This window comes from Bidens hawaiensis, unplaced genomic scaffold (genome assembly GCF_021521415.1).
Source record: "Bidens hawaiensis isolate Kalapana, Puna unplaced genomic scaffold, B.hawaiensis_p1.1 tig00043271_1, whole genome shotgun sequence".
Taxonomy (NCBI): domain Eukaryota; kingdom Viridiplantae; phylum Streptophyta; class Magnoliopsida; order Asterales; family Asteraceae; genus Bidens; species Bidens hawaiensis.
In genome coordinates, this window is record NW_027505827.1 from 27,165 (window position 1) to 44,507 (window position 17,343).

General features: G+C 36.4%; 1 protein-coding gene and 1 pseudogene across 1 annotated transcript; both read left to right on the plus strand.

The window, feature by feature from the left end:
• The window catches only part of LOC143615485 (CENP-B homolog protein 2-like), a 29,409-nt pseudogene extending 22,194 nt beyond the window's left edge, over positions 1-7,215 (plus strand).
• A 7,262-nt stretch (positions 7,216-14,477) lies between these two features.
• LOC143615489 (cytochrome P450 81Q32-like) lies at positions 14,478-17,124 on the plus strand. Its single transcript, XM_077088603.1, has 2 exons — positions 14,478-15,364; positions 16,456-17,124. The coding sequence occupies exons 1-2, from the start codon at positions 14,486-14,488 to the stop codon at positions 17,074-17,076; spliced, it is 1,500 nt and encodes a 499-aa protein (XP_076944718.1). The 5' UTR covers positions 14,478-14,485; the 3' UTR covers positions 17,077-17,124.
• The last annotated feature ends 219 nt before the right edge of the window (positions 17,125-17,343 follow it).

Sequence of the window (17,343 nt, forward strand, 5' to 3'; positions counted from 1 at the left end):
AACTTTTGTGAGTTGAGAAGGGTATTGTGCCTCGAATTCTGTTCAGCATCACTCATAAAACTAAAATCGTGGTGAACATTAGAAGATTTTACCTTAAGATATGATGATGATGATGACGATGATAGCATTTGATTCGAAGCCTTCTCATTTGATTCTGAATACATGTGTGTTTCTGCATTAACGAATGCGCTAACCCTAGGATCTTCAATTAAATTGTGACCCGACAGATTCACATTCAATTTTGCTATAGCTGTTGAGATTTTATCTTATTGCTTCGCCATTGCTTCTAACCTGGAATTCATATTAGCGAACCACCTATCGTGATTCATTAATGTAATTTCTGATTTGTGATTGTTCGTTTCCATTTATTAAATCGATTATAGAGTCCGATGAAGACCGAACAGCTCTGATACCCTTGATAGGGTTAGAACCATAAAGAGAAAGAAAACTAAGAGATGAAGAAGGTTTGACTCAAATTCTGGATACCCTCTAGTAGGGTTTGACTCATTCATTATATAAAACTTGACTTACAAACTTGACCCCCAAACAAATAAAAACAAATCACATTACACCCTGTAGAATGCAAAGTACTTAAAAACCAAATAAACTAAAACGACACGTATCAGTGTAGAGGCGACCGACATAGACCAATTCACGAACAATGTGGTAGTCTATGTTGATGTGTTTTGCTCGTTTATGCGATACCGGGTTTTGACTTAAGAACAAAGCAGTGTCACATAAAATTTTAGGACGATCTGTTGGGAGAGCATATAACTCACACACTAGATGAGTTATCCAAATGATTTCAGTAGCCGTGTTAGCCATCAGGCTTTATATTCAGACTCGCAACTTGATCTTGACACCGTCGGTTGCTTTTTGGCACTCCGTGAGATCAAATTACCACTAAAAAAACCTATAAAAATATTTAAAAATTTATAACACAAAAAAAAAACGAAAATTTTGAAAAAGTAAAAAAAATATCTTATATTTCATTCCGGTTTCATAAAAAAACCAAAAAAAAAGATTTAATTCATATTATACATATACATATTTACATAATTTCATTTAATCTCTAGTTACGTAATATATGCATATGTACATTATCATTTACCTTCAATTATTCATATGTGTATAAAAAAAACATATGTGCACATATATGTACACATTATACGTATATGTATAATTTAGTTAAACCGAGAATTTTTTTTCGTTTTCTTTGAAAAACTGGATGATAAATAAGAATTTTGGTTTTTTTTTTACGTTTTTTATTTTTTTGTTTTATGATCTTTTTTATTTTTGGGGTTTTTGTGGTCCAAAAATGTTCTTATAGTTCTCAATTCCCAAAAAGTTCTCACATGATCCTGATCATATATATATATATATATATATATATATATATATAACAAAACAACAGCATCACAGGCAACAAATCCATGTCCTCCCCCCCCCCACCCCTCTTATCACCGGAGGGCGGTGTTCTTGCCGACCGCCGTATATCGCCCCTTATCACCCAAAATTATCGCCCACCACATTCTGTCTAAGGGATGAATTCTGGATTTCTGAAATTAGAATGTTTTTTGAACATGAGAAAGTCAACAATAGTTGTACTAGTTTTTAGAGTAAAGTGTCATTTTCGTCATTTTGGTTTGGAAAATAATCCGAATTTAGTGTAAAAAGTTTATTTTTTGCATATGGACCATCCATGTTTCCCAATTCTTGCCAATTACATCCATATCACTAACCCTTTTAAATTGAATCGTTAAGTCAGGGGTATACATGTCTTTTAACTCTTTCTTTATCATTTGAGTAAGGTGCCAAAATCTGTAACACCCCGGCTTTAAGCAGAATACACTCGAGTGTAACGTACAGATATAACGCTATTAAAGGGACATTAATTATATTTAATTCATTCCGTATCATCAAAAGTACACACATTGTTCATGAATAAAAGAAAACAATAACACTTCATCGAAAAAGTAAACAAGTTCTTTATTTCAAATATCCTAAAGCATACTAATGATCTTCGTCCTTAGCACGCCATCGATTCAACCTGCAGCACGTTGAAAATAATATAATTTGTCAACAATTAAGTTGGTTGAGTTCACGATAGTCGATACACATTCGTAAAGAACCATCTTTCTTTTTAACGAAAAGAACAGGTGCGCCCCAAGGTGACAAACTCGAAGGGTGTGTTAAGGTTGAGATATAGGTTGAACTTGAGTTAGGACACGGTTTTGATAGAAGGCGTGGGGAGTACGGGGTGGCTTGGTGAGGGTTGGTTGTGTCCGTAACGACCACAATGGGTGCATTGTTGGCAAGGGATGCCGAATTGATGGTATCGTTGGCAGATTTGGCAAAGCGGGTGGGGACCATGGTAAGTGTAACATCCGGCCCCTCGCACCACCAATATTGTCCGCTTTGCCCACGAAGAGCTCACAGATTTGTTTTTTGTTACCCGGGTGGAGACTTCCCAGGAGGTCACCCATCCTGCTACTACTCTCACCTGAGCACGCTTAACTGTGGAGCTCTCCTCTCCCACGAAGAGCTCACAGATTTGTTTTTTGTTACCCGGGTGGAGACTTCCCAGGAGGTCACCCATCCTGCTACTACTCTCACCTGAGCACGCTTAACTGTGGAGCTCTCCTCTCGTCCACTACCATTATGCCCAAAACGCGTTGGTGATTTAAGAGGCGGGACATTTACTTATGAACCAAGGATTTCTCTTGTTCACGGCCGATGTGGGATTTTCCTAGGGTGTTACAAACACCCCCTCCCCTTTTGGACTCATTGTCCTCGATGTGGTTTGCCCCACCATCCAATCCAGGATGTGGGATTCGCCTAAGGTGTACCTCGCGACACCCTCGGGGACTCACCGTCTCTGATGAGGTTTGCCCCACCATCCCGAACAACACAAGAGTGGCTCTAATACCACTTGTAACATCCGGCCCCTCGCACCACCAATATTGTCCGCTTTGCCCACGAAGAGCTCACGGATTTGTTTTTGGTTGCCCTAGTGGAGACTTCCAGGGAGGTCACCCATCCTGCTAATACTCCCACCTAAGCACGCTTAACTGTGGAGCTCTCCTCTCGTCCACTACCATTAAGCCCAAATGCGTTGGTGATTTAAGAGGCGGGACATTTACTTATGAACCAAGGATCTCTCTTGTCCACGGCCGATGTGGGATTTGCCTAGGGTGTTACAGTAAGGCTTCTTTGGAGGGGGAGTTTGAAGATTTTGGGTTTGGGTTTGGGTTTGTGGATATTGGAGTTGTGGTGGGTTTGGTTGTGTTAAGGCATAGTTTTGCTTTCGTTTCTTGGAGTGGTTGTTGTTGTTGTGGTTTGGTTTGGGTGTGGCTTCAGCCTTGACCTCTTTTAAAGGTTCGACCTTTGTTTTCTCAGCAGCCTTCTTGCCGACTTTGAGGGTTTCTGCCTTGACGTGGTTGTCAGACAAGGATGCAGCAAGAGCAATAGCCTCGCAAAGAGTCTTAGGAGCACTACTTTGAACCGAATCTTGGATTTTTCTTGGCAGACCCCGAATATACTTGCCAATCCCGCGAGAGAGAGGAGTGACAAGATGTGGCACCATGATGCTAAGCTCGTTGAAGCGAGCGGTGTAGGTAACGTTATCACCACCCTCTTGTTTGAGGTTCCAAAATTCCACTTCCAGGTTCATAAGTTCATTGGGTGGACAGAATTCGGCAGTCATGATTTCCTTAAGTTCTTCCCATGGCAAGGCCATGTCTCACGCCCGGATCCCGGTGTCCTACATTGGATGTTGGATTTACTCATAAACACAGTTTTAAAATCAGAGTTAATTGAAGCTTTCACGGAATGATTTAAAACATCAACCGTTACATTACAAAACATTAAATCTTGTCTTAAACATAATTTATCTTATCTTAAACATAATATATCATAAGAGGTTCATAACACTTCTTCTCAAGATGTCAGCCTTCCAGTCACTACCATGTGCCCTCCTCAAGCCAGCTCCTTCAACCTATTTACCTGCATGCATACTAAAAGTCAGCTACGCTGAGTGAGTTCTAGTTAATCAATTATCATACATTACATTCACATCCTTACTCATACATGTCCGATGATACTTAATCGTACTTTACTTACCATTACCTTATTCATACATTCTTTACATACATGCATACGTACTTACATACATTCTTTCATAATTCCCTATGGTATAACATAAGTTATTCTATCTCTATCATCACATATATTATTAGGGTATGTTCCCTATCATCACAGATATTATAAGGGTCTGGTCCCTAACATCACAGATATTATAAGGGCCTGGTCCTTTGATATAAGGCTAAATATATATTAATCCCTTGTATATTTTAATTAATATTTTAGTAGTTTTTTTTTAGTTTTTATTAGGATTTGTATACTAAAAACTTATTTGAATAAATGTAGGTCCCGGGACTTGTTCGTGGTTAAAGAGGATGAAAAAAGGGCAAAAACAAGCCGAACCGGTGAACCGACGCATCAGGAAACAAACCGGACCGAACCAAGAATGAACAGGACCAGACCGGACCAGACGACTCCCCTCCCCTAGGCTGGAGCGCCGCGCGGCCAGGGGAAGGAAGGCTGTCGCGCAGCGCGGTGGGGCAAAGTCAGAACATTCCAGATTGTTGATAGCCGACTTTCTTATTTTTGGACCCCTGTTGCCAATAAAAAGACCCCTAAACTCACCTTAAGCATACCCTGAAGTTCCAGACGATTTTGGTGAGTTCCGAGGTGTCCGAGGTCAGTTTTCGGCAGCTTTGGAGTCGAGGAATCAGCCGGCGAAGTGCTTAATATTCATGGACGAAGATTCCGGGTTTTATCGCCTTTATTTTTCCGTTCTTATTTATTTTCGCTATGATTTCGTTTATTATTGTTTTGTTTGATTTCAAGATGCTAGGCTAAACATTATAGACTGCCTATACTTATAATGAACCTACTTTGACGTTGTGTTTTGATTTGGGATTTATTCGTGTTATGGTTTTTATGGTTTAGTAAAAGGTTTACTTATATTAAATTGATGCGTATGGATATTTATGATTGTTTGATTAATTGTTATTATTTCATAGTTGCCTAGATTATTGTTTGTTATTATGATAGGTTGCTATTAGGTCAATTACTTTGTGTTTTTGATTATTTTATGATTGATGTGCACTAAGATCATAGGAATAATAATTATTAATTAAAAATAAACCTAAGTGTGCTGCTAACCTAAATATAGTAGAAACTCTATAAAATAATACACTTGGGGCCACCAAAATTTATTAATTAAAAGAGTTATTAATTAATCGATAAATTAATAATTATTAATTTATATATTAATTAATATTTTATTAATTTATAGTAGAATACTTAGTTTACAAACACCTTTCAAGCTTCCACTTAATTATTGTATACAATGCATGTATATCAAATGAACGGCCCAATTTGAAAGAAACATTCAATCTCCCACCTTATTATGCTTCTTGTGTTCAATGTATCACTTTATGGACATTAAAAATATTTTCTATATAAATACAAGATCAAAATAGGTTAACACAAACAAATCATACACACAACATGGCTTCCTATCTTAAAGGTGTGAAAAAAACAACAATGACAGACGAGATTCGAAGAGCATTATGCAAGCACAACAAGGATAATCCAAGTCTCACTCAAAAGCAATTGCAAGAATGGGTTCATAGTACCTATGGTTTGCAGGTGAGTCAAGCGACAATATCGAATACAGTTAAGCGGTCTTTAGAGTATCTCTCACTTGCTCTCGAAAGAGGCGATGTTAAGCGACACAAACCGGCAAAATTTCCTGACCTATAAAAATCTCTCTATGAATGGATTCTTCAATATCACAAACATGTGAATATGACAGGTGAACTAATCATCGAGAAGGCGAAAAAGTTCATGAAAGATATGTATCCAGTGGATACTCCAGACTTCACTTTTTCTATTGGTTGGCATGGAAAGTTCAAAGCAAGATATGGAATTAAAAATTTCTGGCGTTTTGGAGAGAGTGGATCTGTTGAAATGGAGGGCATGGAGGACAAATTAAAATCCATAAGAGACAAAGTTGATCCGTTTGAAATGAAAGACATCTTTAATATGGATGGAAACATGTTTGTTTTTTTATTATTTTATTTTATATTTTGTACTTTAGTGATGTAATTATTTACATGTTTTGATCTTAAACAGGTTTGCTTTTTAGACTTCAACCGGATCATTCTCTTGCAACAATGCAGCTTGAATGGAAAAAACAAGACAAGGAAAGACTAACTGTTGCTATTTGCTGTAATGAGGACGGTTCGGAAAAACTTCCTTTATGGATTATTGGGAAATATGCTAAACCAAGGTGCTTAAAGAATGTAAACTTGAACAATCTGAACTGTGAGTACCGTGCTAACAAACGAGCTTGGATGACTGGTGTGTTATTTGAAGAATATGTTCGCCAACTTGATAAAAAAATGGTTGGAAGAAAAATTCTCTTGATTGTGGATAATTGCCCTGCTCATCCAAAAATTTGAAGGATTAAGAAATGTTGAATTATTTTTTTTGCCACCAAACACAACTTCAAAAATTCAACCTTGTGACGCGGGGATCATACGAGCTTTTAAGATGCATTATCGTCGTCGATTTTATAGAAGTCTTTTGGAGGGTTATGAATTAGGGGTTCCAAATCCAGCAAAAATAAATGTATTAGATGCAATGAATCTTGCAATTTCAGCATGGACTATGGATGTTCGTGCAAATACAATTGCGGACTGCTTTCGTCATTGTAAACTTCGATCAACAGATAACATGACTTTTGAGAACTCAGATGAAGGTGGTGAAAGCACTCAAGAACTCCAGAATTTGATCAAAGAGTTGGGTTATCGCAATGCAATGGATGTCGAAGATGTTCTGACTCACCCAGAAGAAAATGTAGTTGCACAGTTGTTGACTGATGAAGAAATTATTGAAAGTGTTATTGGAATTAATAAAGATGATATCGATGAAGAAGATGATGAAAGTTCTACAATGGAGCCCCCTTCGCGAAACGAAGCTATTAAAACGGCAATCACATTGAACAATTACTTGTTGAGCTATGAGAAAACAACACCAGAAGTTCTTACCATGCTAAGAAAAATAAGAGACGAGATTCAACGGGAAATTGATTTCAACAAAAAACAAAAGACAATTGAGTCATTTTTCAAGAAACCTTCATAAATCATTCATGTAATATGCTATATATAAGGAATTATTAATTTATATTTTATATGGGGTCTAAAGAAATAATCAAAAATGTATTATCTTATAATTTTAGCGAATTATTAATTTAGCACCCTATCCCCGAGTCGGGACCGGCAAAAAATATTATCTTAGATAGTTTATTAAATAATCGAGTATTAATTTATCGAGTTTCTACTGTAACTGTAAGGTGCTAGGTTATTGATAGGTCTTTGTTGATCAGGATTGCTAGATTTGGTTCTTCGTAAGGAGTCCGTCTAGGTTTGATTGATTAACTTTGTCTATCGAGTCAATTGAATATATTAGACCGCCTTTGATTTTCGCGCTGTAAGGTAGGATTTCGTATAAAGGAACTAAGTCATAAATAATTAGGTGATCGTAAGAGAACTTGATTTTTAATACTGGTGTGCGTTAAAACTTGTTAGAAATCCATAGGTTTGGGTCCTGTTCGGGTTTTCTTATAAGTGTCTATTTTACGATCCCATTCCATAACTAAATATTTTCCCGAGTCAATTCATTACTGAAATTTAGGGGAGTCTGGCCTAGGTAGTTTTCTCATCATCATTTTATTTTCATAACAAACTTTGTTTTTGTTTAAATTACTTGCTTTCTTAGTTAGTTTTTAATTATAGTATTAAATTAGTATTTTAAATAAAACCCCCCAAACAAATATAAATTAATAAGTCATGTTTTGTAGTCGAGTCTAATTAGCTAATGTACGTAATTTAGAGAGTCTCGTGGGTTCGATATCCAGACTTACTTAGATTTACTAGAGTCGATCGGTTCACTAGCTGGTTAGTAGTTTAATCGAGTTTTAGAGAGTCTAGAGTATTAATTAGTGTTTATTTTTAGTTAATTTAGTTAGTAATTATTAAACTACTTTTTGCACATCATCCCTTCTTTCTATACCATCATTAAATCATACATCCACACATACTTCACTGACCTATTACATATTTATGTATAATCATACGTGTCCACACACATACTCTTAACTATTTCTATACCATTCGTATATCATTCATAGACATTCACGGAGTATGCACACAGCCCCGAAAACATCACAGATAAAGGGGCTAGAAACTCACCTATAGTCGGTTTCTCTCGGAGTCAATGGTAATACCGTTCCTTAGCTGTGCACGGCTAATTGTGTAATAATTACAAGTAATAATTAACTACTTCTAAACAAATCATACGTCTAGGTTAGTGAAGTCCCTAACGAACGGGGTTCCAGGGGCAGCGCCCCTCGTAGCGGGGTCTAGGGGCGGCAGCCCCTAGCAGGGTCCAAGGGGCAGAGTCCCTGGCTTGGGTCGTTAATAGGCCTTTATAAAAAATGCATCAGAAAAAAGAATCGGGTTACGTTATACAACAATTTAAATCGCATGTAAAACCCTTCACATCGCATGAAAACCTTTCGCGTCGCATGAAAACAATTCGCATGAAAGCCATTCGCATCGCATGCAAACAATTCGCATGAAAACCATTCGCGTCGCATGAAAACAATTCGCATAAAAACCATTCGCGTCACATGAAAAAAATTCGCATGAAAACCATTCGCGTCGCATGAAAACCATTGGCGTCGCATGAAAACAATTCGCATGAAAACCATTCGCGTCGCATGAAAAAAATTCGCATGAAAACCATTCGCATCGCATGACTATGCGATGTGATTCTTTAGCATGCGATCAGAATCTTCTTTTCTTCGTTTTTACCATTTTAAAGCCATTTTCCTCCGAGGTCCTTACTTAATACCCAATTTTACCCTTTTATGGGTTTTTGGTCGTACCAACTTTGAATACTCGTGTTTTATAAAGCCCGAACGTTACTTTTTCTTCCTATATAGCACTCGTTAGCTCATGGCTCATAAAGTTTGTATTTTTCTTTCATCTTACAGCCCGATCTATCATTTTATCAGTTTGCATGTCGAATCCAGCCTTAAAAACTTAACCCTTTTCCGAAACTCACCTTTTGGTCTCGGGTTCAGGTTCGGGTTCGGATCTGGACAACCCGTGGAACTTAGAAGTGTTTCTTGTTGTTTGATGATGTTTAAACACGAGATCTACCCTTCCTTTGGCTCTGATTTGGATCCGGGTTCTAGAGAGAAAGTGTATGTGTTCTTGAGTGTATGTGTGTGGGAAAGGAAAAGAAATGGAGAGAATGAATAGTGTTTGAGGAAATAAGGGGTTTAAATACTCCATCCTATGGGCCTTGGGCCCATAACCATCTCTTGATTCATCCTTTATCCTAAGCCTACCACTCAAGCCCATTATTACTTAATGAAATTAAATAACAACACACAATTAATAATGTAACTTTCTTTTATTTATTAATCTCAAAATACGGATGTTACACCATTGCTACATCAGCATCACAGGTGGATTTTTCTTGCACCCACCAAGTTAGGGATTTCTTCTCGAAGACACTCGAAGCAAAGCGTGTCTTCTTGTCATTGGGACATTCGATATGGAGGAAAGTACTCTCCATACTTTGGTACCATTGCAGTAGGGCAGTGACACTTTCAGAGCTATCGAACTTAGAAGGTTTCGCATCGGTGAAGGTCTTATGGTGACAAGAGTTGGAGTTTGAACCCGAAGCAGCTGTGTTCGAATTGGTAGCAATGGTTTGGTGCATTTGAGCCACCATCTCCAGGAGCACAGCAGCCATAATTGCTTAGCGATTCGGGCTGTCATCTTTTGGATAGAGGCTCTAGAAGGACGACGGTTAAGGTAACGGGAAGACATTCTGCAAAAAGGTGTTTTATAAGAATCGTGAGTCTCGGAATTGTGTATGGTGTAAGAGTTCTTGTTAATGTTTGTTAAATATGAAAACTTGTAAAAATAAAATAAGCGTTGTGTGGAACTTAGAGTTTTCATGAACCACTATGGACTTTTATGTTCCAACACAAAAATCAAAAATCAAAACTAAATCAAACCAAAAGCTGGGTATTCGTGTATCACCACAACTTGACAAACTTTCGGTTAAAACACATTGTAAAACATTGAGGGTTAGAGTCACACGTCGCATGAATCACCATGACTTGTATGACATCATAAGGAGTGTAACCATATCCTTATCACAAAGGGGACATGATCACGCTCAAAAACATAAAGTTGCGATTCATCTGGCGTTTGGAGTGGTACGCTTTGGCTTAAGGTTTCATGCCCTTTCCAAACTCTCTAGGTAAGCAACCGGGTCTGCGTTTGATTGGATTTATTCACATTGCTTATCCTTAGGTTTTAATAACCTTGGTTTCAAGAGTCCGAAAAACAAGCACGTCCCCCCTACAGTTACTACATACCCGCCACGTAAAATCATCTTTATAAAGAAGAAATATTGGAAACCCGAAATAAAATTGATTGAAAAATATTTTGAAAATATTTGTTTTAGGCCTAAACTTTGGAGTTTGTGTGTGAATATGTGTACTGGCGACGTTATAAAATGTTATAAATTTGAGAGTATGAATGAAACTTTAATATAAGTGCGGGCACATAGCACATAGAGTATTAATGTAGTTTGGGCCCTAAAATAAATTATAACTATACTAGGTCGATAAGTCTAACAATCTATCTTATAGTTACGGCTCTGATACCAATCTGTAACACCCCGGCTTTAAGCGGAATACGCCCGGTTGTAACATACAAATCATTCATAAGCTCGTAACGCTATTAAAGCAACATTAATTATATTTAATTCATTCCGTATCATCAAAAGTACACACATTGTTCATGAAAGAAAACAATAACACTTCATCGAAAAAGTAAGCAAGTTCTTTATTTCAAATATCCTAAAGCATACTAATGATCTTCGTCCTTAGCACGCCATCGATTCAACCCGTAGCATGTTGAAAATAATATATTTTGTCAACAATTAAGTTGGTGATTTTTCATAAGTTTTTGCGTATTCATGTATATATAAAACTCTCGATTCAATAATCGTCATGCAATAAGTATTCAAGCGTAAAGTAAATGAAATCAAATACTGTCGTCCTCCTGTTCATTTAGCCGAAGCCGTTGAAGTCGGGAAAATGAGAATCACCTTAGGTAAACAACCGAAGTTGTAACGTTAGACGGCGCGGGCACGTCCCGTCAGACCCTCCCACTATGTGTATGCGTTTGCGTTTTCGTAACTTCCACCATAAAAACAATAGACACATTGCAAGAAAGTTCACGTATAATCATAAACAATATGCATGAATAATATTAATGTGTACGATATAAGTGAACCGTTTTGTAAACAAGCACATAACTAACGAAAGAAAAACTTGTCCTAATTATTAAAGCATAAGGTAAATGGGGTTATGAAGAACTCACATGGAATGAGGAATACGGTAATGAGAACACGGTAAAGATTAGAGTAAGCTAGTTGGTCCCGCGAGAATTCCCGACAATTTGTCCTAATTATTAAAGCATAAATGAAATAAATACTTAAACAACTAAAAGAACGAGACGCAAAGAGTTGGGTTTGAAACGGATTTGGGGTCGTTAACGTATTAGTTATACTTTATAAAATATTGATAAAGACTTAATTAAATTTTATTCATTTTAATCATTAGAAAATAATTAAAAACTCATATTTGGTTATTAAAGAAAATCCCTTATATGATATATACACCGACATATGAAAATGCTTTATGTAATCTAAAATAGTTTTTAACGAGGTTAATCAAGGAAAGAAAGATAAGAAACACATTTATTATTATGGTTATTATTATTATTATTATTGTTATTTTTAATGTAAAAAGACAAATATAGATATATTTAAAGATTATGTATATATATATATATATATATCTGTGTGTGTGTGTGTGAAATTTATTTTTGAAACTTATCGGAGTTCGGTTCGTTTAAACGAGTGTAACAAAAATATGGTATTAATGTGAACATAGTTTTTTTATATTAATTAAAACAAACAAATAACAAAAATAATACAAAAACCGGACAGGGGGGTCGAACCTGCGCCCCTGGCCAGGTTAAGTGTTTGGTCTGATATGCACTGGCCATCTGAGCCAGTGTCAAATTCGTTAATAGACACAAAAATGAATACATATAACCAGTAGTTCAAACAAAACCCCCAAATCATATAAACCCTAATTAATAAACTCCTGAATTGAAGATCATACAATCTCCATCGATCAAAATTGACAAATGGGTTATATTTAGCATTCAAATCCGATCACAATCCATGTACTAATTACCTGATACAAGTTGGAATTGAAGGAGAACACGAGCTACGGTTTTCGGACAACGACTCAATCTCAAACGGGTTCAGAAACTGTTTCTTGGCTACGATTAACTTAGGGCTTAGGTTCGCAGTATGCTAGAGAGTATGAGGGACAAGTTAATTGCGTTTTGGTTGAGTATTTTTAAGGTTAAAAGGCCAATATCAGCCGCGCCAAGAAGTTAATGAAATTGATACGAGCTAGCTATCAATTAACGAACTTTCTATAATGTTTGATTTCGCGTTGAGCAAGAAACAAGTATACGCGTTCAATTCCATAATTCATGGCTGATTTAACGGGTCAATTGAATCAATAAGATGGAGGGGAAGAAAAAGAGAGGGGGTTTGTTAACTTGCACTATGGCCCCTTGGGTTTGGTTGAGGATCAAGAGTGGGTAAAACTATAGTTTAGGGTTCTAAATGCACATGTTATATACTTTAAACGATTTTTGAATAAATTAAGCGAGCCACGCGTAAATATAATAATGATAAATTCAGTTAACATAGATAATAATCTAGCATCTTTATTAAATATGAAGATCCGATAGCATCGAGACATTAAACGGATACAAACATTAAACCGAAATTGGTGAATGTCACAAAATCGTTCCTAACGTTTGGTCACATTTGCGAAGTTCGTCCAAAAATATTTTTTTTCGCAATTAAACCCTCAATGATTCCCAACCATTGCCAATTTCGTCCAAATTGTTAAATCGGTTTAAATTTAATGTTAACTCATGGGTATTACTGTCCTTTTACATGTTTGTTTATATTATTATTATTTTATGAGTTAAACCCTTTATATGAATAAAAATAAAGAAGAGTAAACAAACGGATACTATATTGGATTCAAACAGGAATCGTGAGATGTTATATATGTCATCGAACAAACATATAATAATAATAATAATAATAATAATAATAATAATAATAATAATAATAATGTAAACAAACATGTAAAAGGACAGTAACACCCTTGAGTTAACTTTGAATTTAGATCGAGTTAACAATTTGGACCAAATTGGCAACGGTTGGGAAAAATCGAGGGTCTAATTGCGAAAAAATATTTTTGGATAAAATTCGCAAATGTTACCAGGCCTTAGGGACGATTTTGACACTTTACTCATATAATAAAGAAAAAGTAAAAAAACATGTCTACCCCTAAATTAACGGTCAAATTTAACCTAATTAGTTATTTGATTGTAATTTGTAAGAATTGGAAAACATGGATGGTCCATATGCATAAAATAAACATTTTAGATTAAATTCACATAATTTGTTAAACCACAAAGACGAAAATGACACTTTACTCTAGTTTTATTTAAATATATTAATGTTAATTTTAAAGCAAACCTTGAAAAGTATTTTATTTTTTTTTTTCGCTAATATGGGATTCTCACATCTTGAATTGATCCAAACATATTTTATTTTTATCAAAAGAAAACACAAGTCTTAAAAGTAACATTAAAACTAAACCAAAGACATTAATTCATTATTTGTCTATAAATAAACAAATATATACACTATGACATGTAGAAACTTCATGTCCTACTTTAGACAATGATCTATACTCTAATTGGTTAAAGTAAACATTTAAAGACTTCAATACAAAAAGAAATGTTTTGAATTCAAGTGTCATTTGAGATAAACTTGCAACAAAAAATAAAGGGTTTAAGTTAGGCTAGAAAGTTTTCCCACCTATTAACACGTTTCTTCGTGAGAGTATAGTTGAAATGATCGGATATGTCAGTGGCCATCAGTCATCCGAGTTAGTTGTCAAAAAAAAAAAAAAAGAAAGAAGAAAACTCCAAGTCATCGTTCAACGTCAATGATCATCTAGAACAACTTACGTCATTTTTAGCCAAGAAAGTCTTGATCCATTCCACACGTAATCATCATCAGTCGAATTCCGTGCCCACCAAAGTATCCCATTCCCATACATCCACATTTGAATCTATAAATCTTATCTTAAAACATTAAACATTAATATAGACAAGATCCACAATTAAAGCACACACCTTACTCTTCATCAATGGAGCTTCTTTATCTATTCATCTCCCTCCTCATCCTCCTAATCCTCACCTCCTACCTCAGCCGCAGCTCCGCGAACCTCCCACCAACCATCTTCCCCTCCCTCCCATTACTCGGCCACCTCTACCTCATCAAACCACCACTCTACCGAACCCTAGCCAAACTCTCTTCAAAACACGGCCCAGTTTTGCTACTTCAGCTAGGCTTCCGCCGCGTACTTGTCGTCTCCTCCCCGTCCGCGTCCGAAGAATGTTTCACCAAAAACGACATCGTATTCGCCAACCGCCCCAAAATGTTATTCGGAAAGATCATAGGCGTCAACTACACCAGTCTTGCATGGTCCCCCTACGGCGACAACTGGCGCAACCTTCGCCGCATCGCCTCCATCGAAATATTATCTATTCACCGCCTAAACGAGTTTCACGACATTCGGGTCGAAGAATGCAAGCTTCTCATCCGTAAACTAGCATCCGGGTCGTCACCAGTGAAGGTGAAATCGTTATTTTACGAGCTCACGTTGAATATTATGATGAGGATGATATCTGGTAAGCGGTATTTTGGTGGTGATGACGTGGAAATGGAGGACGAAGGGAGGCGGTTTCGGGAGATATTGGACGAGACGTTTTTGCTCGCCGGAGCGTCGAATATTGGTGATTACTTGCCGGTGCTGAATTGGTTAGGGGTTAAGGGTTTGGAGAAGAAGTTGATTAAGTTGCAAGAGAAGAGGGATGTTTTCTTTCAGGGGTTGATTGAGCAGGTTAGGAAAACTAAAGGGGCTGAAGGTGTAAATACAAGAAAGACAATGATTGAACTGCTGTTATCGTTACAAGAGTCGGAACCTGAGTACTATACTGACGTCATGATTCGAAGCTTTGTCCTGGTAACATGTTTTGTCTCAGGTCTTATTACGATTTTCCATTTATATTGTTTTTAATAAATATATTATTGTGTTAGGACGTGTTTAATATGTGCAATATCAAATTAGGTAAAAATTACAAGAATAGCATAGGGGAAAATTTATAAAATAGATAATTTTATAAACAAGTTTACAGTTTAGGTATTATTTATAAAGAATTCAGAAATAAATATTTTAAACTATTTGCAACGACTAGATTCTTGGTGTAAACGAATAGTTTTCGAAACTCGTCGAGACGACTATTTTAAGCTAAAAAAATTTCAGAGACGAGTATTTTGAATCAATAAACTTGTCGGGACGACTATTTTATGTAAAAAATAGTTTAAATGAGTTTTTTATAAAATTTTTGGTACTTTTCTTAATATTATATTATTATATTTAATTTTACTTATAATTAGTTTTTTTTATAAATTTTAAAATATAAAGTTTTACTAAAATCTGTCTGCACACCAAGATAAATTTTATTCAAAACTGAATGAGTCAAATTTAAACATTTATTTTTTTTTTCTACTTTGAATAATCAAAGCAAAGTTCATGTGCCAAGTTCACTCGGATGTGAATTTCATGGGATGCGGCCTAAATATGGCCCACGTATTCGCAAAATTTTGCGAGAAGTCATCACCGGACAAAATATTTTGAAGATGGTTGCAGAATTTTCAATGTGACATTTTCATGGTATGATATTAGACCAGCCAAATGATGCCACATAGCACTTCTAATATATAATGTTTTCCTTACATGCGGTTTTTCTCTACCGTCAAATTTATTAGGAGAGAGAAAGATATAAGAATACGTAAACAAATCATTGAATCAGACGTATTGTAATAATTTTAAAAAATAAGTATTCTTACTATATAGTCTTCTTTCCTATATAGATTTGGTTATACATGCAAACGTCAATAATGCATTATACAAAATAATTTCTTAAGATAAAATATTAGTAAAGGAATGATAGTTGGGTTAGCCCACTAGTCGTTGACCCACTGGCCAATTTAATAGTCATGTAGACACCTCTGATTTCCACATAATGATCAATGAATGATTATTGTGATCAGGCTTTATTAGCAGCAGGGACTGATACATCGGCAGGAACCATGGAATGGGCCATGGCACTTTTGCTAAACCACCCACACGTTTTGAAAAAGGCACAACACGAGATCGACACGGTTATCGGCAACCACCGTCTAGTTGACGAGTCGGACATACCCCAGTTACCTTACCTTCGTTGCATCATAAACGAGACATTACGAATGTGTCCGGCGGGACCATTACTAGTGCCACACGAGGCGTCAAGTGATTGCGTTGTTGGTGGTTATAATGTCCCACGTGGGACAATGTTGATTGTTAACCAATGGGCCATACATCATGACCCAAAAGTGTGGGACGAGCCGGAAATGTTTAAACCGGAACGGTTTGAAGGGTTGGATGGGACACGAGACGGGTTTAAGTTATTGCCATTTGGGTCTGGAAGGAGGAGTTGTCCTGGGGAAGGGTTGGCGGTTCGTATGCTTGGGATGGCATTAGGATCGATTATTCAATGCTTTGATTGGGAACGGATGAATGAAGAGAAGGTTGATATGACAGAAGGCCCTGGGCTCACCATGCCTAAGGCTATACCTTTGGTAGCCAAGTGCACACCACGGGTAGAGATGAAGAATGTATTGTCCGATTTATGAGTTGGTTGCGGTTTCGGTTGAAAAAATGTTGGTAACAAGATGGTTCGTTCTTTCATGTTTCTAGCCTTTTTATTAAGTACTGAGTATTTGTATGATGATATGGGCTTAATCAAAGTTGAAAACTTAAGTCAAACCATATGTTATGCTCATTTGTAAACAACAGAAGTCACTAGTATAATGTATTTTCTTTGTTACATGATTTCAAATATTCGGAAGCTATTGTTTTAGTTGGCTATATATATGTATATCCTGTTTTACAATGGTTTA